Source organism: Manacus vitellinus, unplaced genomic scaffold (genome assembly GCF_001715985.3).
Source record: "Manacus vitellinus isolate BGI_N305 unplaced genomic scaffold, ASM171598v3 scaffold_108_pilon, whole genome shotgun sequence".
Lineage (NCBI taxonomy): Eukaryota > Metazoa > Chordata > Aves > Passeriformes > Pipridae > Manacus > Manacus vitellinus.
Genome location: NW_021938835.1, coordinates 474,143 through 481,975, shown reverse-complemented (window position 1 = coordinate 481,975; position 7,833 = coordinate 474,143). Strand labels below are relative to the sequence as shown.

At 39.2% G+C, this 7,833-nt stretch overlaps 1 protein-coding gene across 1 annotated transcript; it reads left to right on the top strand.

Annotated features, from left to right (window-relative positions):
- Nucleotides 1-357: 357 nt before the first annotated feature.
- Nucleotides 358-7,088, top strand: PSMG1 (proteasome assembly chaperone 1). Its single transcript, XM_018087104.2, has 5 exons — nucleotides 358-532; nucleotides 855-917; nucleotides 2,878-3,076; nucleotides 4,024-4,160; nucleotides 5,157-7,088. Exons 3-5 carry the CDS (start codon nucleotides 2,890-2,892, stop codon nucleotides 5,229-5,231), a joined length of 399 nt encoding a protein of 132 aa, XP_017942593.2. The 5' UTR covers nucleotides 358-532; nucleotides 855-917; nucleotides 2,878-2,889; the 3' UTR covers nucleotides 5,232-7,088.
- Nucleotides 7,089-7,833: the final 745 nt, after the last annotated feature.

The following is a 7,833-nucleotide window of genomic DNA, read 5'->3' as shown; positions in this document are numbered from 1 at the left end:
AACCAGTGTAATAATTCTGCTTCAGTGATTTTTACATTTAATCTGTTATATCTGGTATGTCAAGAAGTGGTAGAAACTTAATATTCACATCCTTAGCTTATACTAAAGGAATTGAAGTTGACTGTAATGGTATAATTCCTAAGAACACAATTTTTGATGTTGTGGATCTCTATATGTAGAACTGCTCTTTATCTTACAAATTTTGATACAGTGGGGTTATTAATATTGTTGATCTCTCCTGGATTTGGCCATTAAATGCATGTTGATAAAAATGAGTTATTTTTACTTCAGGTCGCAAAGGGATAATCTAATTCAGGTATTTATTTGTACAACAGAGATTTTATTATTCATAAGTTAATGATGTTTATTGGGTTTTGCAGCTTTCCTGTCGTCTTTTATTCTGGATTCTGTGTGCTGGGAAGTGGTTGGAGTGGTGAAGCTGTGGAATGAGTGGTGTCGAACATCCAGCACCACAAATGTCCTCCCCACAGATTCTTTCTGTTTGTTCTACAGATTGATATCAGACCCCACAGTAAGTGACTTAAACACTTGTTCCTCTGTGATTTAACTCTGTTAAAATGGGAGCAATTTCATCCACCCACAGAGTGTTCAGGCTGCAGGGTTCTGGGTGAATCTCATAGATAATCTCAAGGGTTGATGCTCACTAAAACCATGTGAAGTTCTGCTGTGTGAAACTCAGTCCAAAGTGAAGAATCCTCATTGAAATAGAGTTTAAAAAACCCCAAATGACTGAACAAGCTATTGTTTACAACCACATCACTTTTACACATGATTATGAGCTGTTGTTGTGCCTTTTAAACCATTTGTTTACACCATTTTTAAATTTTTTTAAGGTTCTGCTGTGCCAGTGTAGTTGCTACGTGGCTGAGGATCAACAGTTCCAGTGGCTTGAGAAGGTAAAACTGGCAAGACAACAAACTGAGTGATGAAATCTTAGGGGTGGGGATCTTCAGCTTAGTGTGAGGGCCTCTTCTCTGATACTCTGAGCATGACAGTGTTGGAAATAACTTTTCTCAGTGGCTTTCTTTGTTTAAATATTCAGCAGATGCACAGATTTACTCCCTGCAGATCCTGTGGAGTCTCCTTCCAGATGCTGCCAGTTGTCTCTGCTGTAACCTCCCAGCTCAGTGCAGTTGCATCTTTTGGACAGTTTCAGTTTTCCAAACCCTTTTTCCTGTTTGGCTTTAATTTTCCAGGGCTTATTTCAGCTGCATTTCAGCTCCTGGAGGATCCTCCCTTAAAATACAATAACACAGCTGCATTTGTGCAGCTGCCAAGGAATCACCAGCCAAACCTGTTGGGAGAATCCTGAGGGATGGTGTCTGTTCATGGGTGTGTTCTGTGCCTCTCACAAGGAGCAAGGTGCCTCCAAAGCAGCATTTATCCCACTTTCCTGTAGATTTAATATTCCCAGTGCCTCCCCCCAGCATAATACAGGTACAGGAAGGCTGCTGGGTCATCTAAGTCCCTCCAAATATCATCATGTTGGTTTTAATAAGATAAAATCTGGGGGTGAATGTTGTGGCTGGTGATTTTCTTGATGGATTTGGGTCACTGCTTTGCCTGAGGGAGGTGTGGCTTATTTTATCTTGCTGTCTGTCTGCTAACCTGCCTCCCCACCTAGAAACCTCTGCTGGGCTGAAGGACAGGCAGAGATTCTAAAGCCCTTTGTGTAAGGCTGGGACTGGGGATCAAGTCAGGCTTAGAGACCCCGAGGCCTAAAACACTGGGGGTTTGCTGTTTTCCACACGTTCTTGCACTTGATTTAAACTGGGATTGTGAAAGAAAGGTGGCTGTGGTTTCCTTGGCTTCCCCATTTTGTGTTTCTCCAGCTGTGTGTGGATGTGTGTGATTTCCAGTGTGGCTGTTCAGGAACAGTGTTCCTGAGTATTTTTAGGCTTCGTGGTTCTTGGTGGGTTTGACTGCACGGCAGAAACGTTGTGCTGGTGATCTGTTGCTTTTAATGTGAATTACAGACCTGTCCTGTGTGTAAACCCTGATTAACTGAGCAGCTTCACTCTCCAGGAGGCAGATTTTTGCCTCTGTGTGTGTTCTCTCAGAAAAGGGATCACTGGGAAATGAGGACAGACGGGGTTTTGCAGTTGTGCATTCCAGCCACTGTTCCCAGCGTTCCAACCAGTGTTCCCAACAAAAATATATGGGTTTTTCATCAGTTTGCTACTACACTGATGTGAAGGGACAGGCAGCTTCCCTCCTGTGACTGGGGCATAGACAGAAACAGGCAAGTTTCTGTCACATCTAAAAAATTCCCTATTTCCTTCTCTGGTGTTGGTGTTTTTTTGATGGCAAGCAATGAATCCAAGAGAATGTTTTGTACAGTGGCTTTAAAGCTCTCTTCTTTGAATTTGAGGAAAACTGTGGAAAATTTGAAGTCCTCTTTCTGCATTCAGCTTGAATAGAATTAAATCTGAGTGTTTAAAATAAAGACTCTTTTAGTGTTGTAGAACATCTGGAAAGCACAGTTCCCATTTCAAATGTCCTGCAGCTTAGTGAGCTGCCTGGTTTCATTTCGAGTCCTTTTTCTTCCCACAATCACCACGAATAAAAATAGTAAGTACTGATATATTTGCAGTGCTGAAAACCTAAAAAATCTCCAGAAAATCACTAGACTTGGTGAATATTTTAGCTGTTCTTTTGGGTGGGTTTTTTTTTATGTTCATGCCAAGAGGAGTGCGTGGGAAATTTCTACCTGAAAATTTCTGGTTCAAATTGTCCTGCAACCCCAAGTTAAACTGCCCTTTGCTCTGAAATTAAAATTAATATTTGGGTTTTGATGCTATCACTGGGAAGATAAATTTTCCTGATGTGTTTTTTGGTTTTTTTTTTTAATTCCAGGTTTTTGGCTCCATGCAAAAGGAAGGTTTGCAGGTAACCATCCTCTCAACGTGCCCCGTGGCTGATTATAAAACTCAGGAATCCACTTTAACACTTGCATCTCCATTCCTGAAAGCCTTGAAGACCAAAGAATTCCAGGAGCAGGTTTGCTGCCCACTGCTGGAACAGCCCAACATTGTGAGGGATCTTCCTGCTGCTGGTATTTGGCAATTATTTACCATTCCAGTTATTTGCAATTCCAATTATTTACAGTTCCAATTATTTACAGTTCCAATTATTTATAATTCCAATTATTTACAAGGCTGCTGGTGGTGGCAACACAAAATTCACTTGGAGGAGCATCCCATTGCAATTAGAGTTCTTATTTAATCATGTGAACTGGCTGAAAAGTGACCTTTTGGGATAATTAACCCCTGAAGTTTTCACATCTTACCCTGGAAAATAAGGATGAATTTCAAAACCACCCACAAATCCTTTTACCCCTCAAGTGTGGGACAGAAGTACTGGAAAATTCTTCACTGTAGCCTCACAAAGCACATTGTACGTTGGGTTTTTGGGAATTTTACTGATGAACTGAGTAGGTTTTATTAAGAATTACTTTCATCTGAGCATCCAAGTAAAAGCTCATAAAGTTATTTCTGCATGTAAAGGTAATGTTTCAAAATGCTACTGATTAACCTCATGCAAAAGTTAGATTCAGTTTTATTATATAATCTAATAAACCCCTCAGGCTTTTACTTTAGAATAAAATAATAGCAACATGAGGAAAAACTTGTCTGGCAGGAGCTAAAAGTAGATGATTTTATCTTATTCACACTTTTTTTTTTGGTACCTGTTTGGTTTTAATTCTTTTTTAGCAGAAGCTCCTATTATTTTTCTTTACCAGTAATACACATTTTTCCAGTTAATACACAGTTTATTTACCAATAATACCCAATTTCCAGTTAAAATATTTGCCAGGAAGGAGCACCAACTGCACTGAACTCATTTTTGGTGGTCTGTTTCCTGGTGTTCCTGTGGGATGAGGGGTGGCTGGAGCAGTTAATTTATAAACTTTCACACCTTTCAAGCTGTCATTTTTATACACAGAGCTGAGATTCCTTCTCTGCTGAAATTAAACCCCATTTTCTTTTCCTTGTGGTTTAGTTTTGAGTTACTGCCAGGTCTGGCAGATCCCTGCAGTGCTGTACCAGTGCTACACTGATGTCATCAAACTGGACACGGTGACAATTGAGGCCTTCAAGCCTCTGCTTTCCTCTAAAGTCCTCAAGAGTTTAGTCAAGGTAAAATCCCATGTTTAAAAATTACTGGGAGGTTTGGGCTGTTTCTGTGTGTCTTTCACCTCTTGCATTCTGCTGTTGGTGAAGATTCCATCTGAAAAGGCAGAAAAATAGGGATTTTAGTGACAGGGGGACAGTGATTTCTGGAATTGTGCCTGCTGTGACATGTCTGCTCTCAGAAATAATGAAGCTACAGGTGCCCTCAAAACTTCACTTTGACTTTTCAGGCTCTTGTAGGAGCCATAACATATCAGGGAGTGATTTTTTTGTGCTTGTTTAAGCTGCAGTTTCCTTTGGGGAAGTGTCTCATGTTAAAACCTTTCTGTTTTCATGGCTTTTTCCATCCTACATTCAGGGCTCTGTTCTGCCTCTGTAGCTCGTGCCACACATGAAAGCTGCTTTAAACACTCATTTTGACCTATAACTTCTTTTTGGAACTAAAAGACTGAATTTCTAAAGATGATTCCCAACATTTTTGCACCAATCAAGCAGCTGTGAAATCAGGGCATTACTGAAGTGACTGGTTTGCCTCTTTCTAAATGTTTTTAGTTGGAGTATGGTTGGTTCAAACCACTCAGTTTTACCAATTGAACTTATATTTAAATGGTAAGAGAGGTCTGTGTGTACTGAGATATTTATTTCAGCTATATATGTGGGAATTGCAAATTAATTTTTTTCAGTACAGCTTATTCTGGTTTGCTAAATAAGTCTGGCTGTACATAAATATTTAAAGTCTGAAGGAGAACAGTAACAACTACTCAGGTTCTTCCTCTCCTATGGAAGTGAGGAGGGATGCAAAATAATAAATCCCATTTTATGGCTGAACTGCACATTCCTGTGGAACCTTGAGCAGGTTTTCCTCTCAGTTTCTGTTTTAATACAGTTAATATTTTAATAAAACTGGTATTCAGAGGAATAAAAATGGGAATAGTGGGGCTTTTTGGGTTGGTTTTATTCCCAGGAATGTGGTTAATCCTGATCATCTCTTCCCTTTCCCAGGATGCATCTGAAAGCACGAAGATGTTGAAGAAGTTCCTGACAACCACTGAAAGTCACAATAATATCTATATTTAACAAGGACATTTGTGCCACAGGCTGCACTTTTGGAAACTCCAGTTATTCCTGCAGAAGACTTTTGGGAATTTTAATTTTTTTTTTCTTTAAAAGTAGAATAAATTCCAGGGGGTTTTTACTTCTCCACTCATTTTTGTTGCTTTCAGCTTCATCACTGCCAACACATGGATTCCTTCTGCTTGGCTTGGGAGACTTTTTCTGGAGTGACTTCAGGAAAGCAGCTTGTTATTCTCCTCCTGAAGGGATTGTCTTACCTAAACATAAATTAAAAATTACATATAAACTCCTTTTGTATGGAAAAGAGGACATGCAGTTAAGGGACCCTGTCTAAATCTAACAAGAACACCTATTTTTAACTTTATTTTCAGTCACAGAGTATTTTCTAATACCTGATGCTCTTTAAAGGTTTGGCTGTGATGAAGATACACTCTGTGCCCTTTTACATCCATAAATATATATAATTTTGTTTGTGTGTCTGCACATATTTTTTAATGTGTGTGTTGATGCAAAATACAGTAAGTAAAGAATGGAAAATGCCTTTTAAAGACTTAAATAAACTGGTGAAAGGGGCTTGCAGGATCACAAGCTGCTTCAGCTGGACTTGCCAGGACAATTATCCATTTTAAAGCTCCAAACTTTTCGCAGCAGTAGGGATAATACAAGATCTCCAATGCAGAGCTTGTGATTTTTAGAGGAAAGTAAAAAAAAAGGTTTTAAAGTGTCTCAGAAAATTCTCTGGAAGTTGTTAACAATTTCAACAGTTTATTTAAAATATTTGCTAGGATTGAGGTGCAGTTCTGGGTTGTTTATGCTCCGTTTAATTTAGCATTTTGTTTAAGGAAGTGGCATTAAAAGTGGTGTTTCTGTTGCTCCCAGGGGAATTCTGTTCTCTGAGTTTAACTTTGCACTGGAGGCTCAGTTCCTTTAAATTGCTGTTCATGTTATTGCAGAGAAGCAAGAAAATGTTCCTTCAAGTGCTGCTGGATTTTGGAACTGGATTTTGGAGCAAAGCCTGAAGCCTGAAGTGCAGGCCATGGTTCCTTCTGTGATTTTTTGGGGGGATTTTTCCCACTTTTGTCCATCATTTTAGTCCTAAAATGGTTTCTTTGAGTGAGCTGAGGATTCCCTTGCTCTGAAAGCTGCACATTGGCTGCACCATTTCCTTGCTTGTACCTGTTTGATTTATAATAAATAAGGTGGATAACAAAAAATATCTTTAATAATAAAACTGCAGGCTCTTGTAGGAACTGTGAATGTATTTCTGGTTTCAGTGTGATCACCCAGGCAGTTTGCAATCTCTCAGAATAGTTATTTTATTATATATAATTCAGTTTTTACCACCTGGGTGTGTGCTGAGGTGTGAGAATGCTCTTAAACACCTTGAAGAAAAGTGACAAACAAAGCACTGGCAATTTGGGAGATGAAATTACACTGAAAACTGGTGGATTGGGCAGAATTCCTCAAAGGTTAATTTAATTATTCCTGCTTCCAGGGGTGTGACAGCTCTGCAGAGCTGCAAGTGTTTATGTATGATGTGGTAAGTAAGTACTATAGGGCAGTGAAATAAGATGTTTTAATTTAAAATTCTGTCTCTTTCCAGAATTTCATGGGTATTTTAATTTAGAATTCTGTCTTTTTCCAGAATTTGTTGTGGGAAGCAGCTCATTTACCCCTTAAGTAGTTGTGGAATCAGAACTAATGATGCCCATGTATCTCATAAGACATGAAGGTTTTTTTCATATTTGAATGTTGCTGCCTTTTTTTTCCCCTTCTGTGCTCTCCAGTACCTACCAAGAGCCTGCAATAAGGCTTTTCTTATTTCTTATAATAATAATAATAATAAATTTAATACTTGTACGAGTCCATAAACTTAAAACTTGTCAAATGTGGCAGGTGGCTTCAAACCTGTGTGTCTGAAATCTGATGGTTTAAGACTTGTTTCCTTAAGGGCTTTGCTAAATGCAAATAATGAAACCAGAGAGAATAAACTATTAGGCTGGAAGAGGGTTTTTTTCCCAGTTTTTAAAACCATCTGAGCCACTTGGGACCTTTTTTTAGATGACTCTCTGACCTTTCTTCTGCTGAGTGTCCTCCAAATATTCAGCCTCCTCTCAAGTCTACTCTGCTTTGTCTTGCTACAGGATAGATTTGTAGGGAGATGTGTCCTCCCATTCCTCAAAGGTTCTGACTCCAAGGGGATGTGCCTGAGCTAAAAGTCCTGGGATTAAAGCCCCTTTATTGAGCCTTTATTGAGCTTTAGGCTTGGAACACGTTGGAGCCTGTGCAGTTCAGGTGTGTGACTACAGGACTGTACACACACAGGTAAAGGTGATGTCCAAGCCAGGAAATCTGGGATTTATTTGGACTTGTCCCAAAATCTCCCTGTTTGAATGCCAGAACAGTGATCTTACTGCCACTACCTGCCCATACAAAAAGCCCTGCTCCCTCCTTTTTATGACCTTCTTTAGGCACTAGGAAAATTTGTATTTTGGAAAAAGGCAAGAATTTTGTTCATGTTCTTTCTGATTTTTTTTTAAATTTTCTGTTTTGTGTCAAGGATGCTGAGAAATCGAAATGAGCTAAGAATAAAACCAAAGTAGGA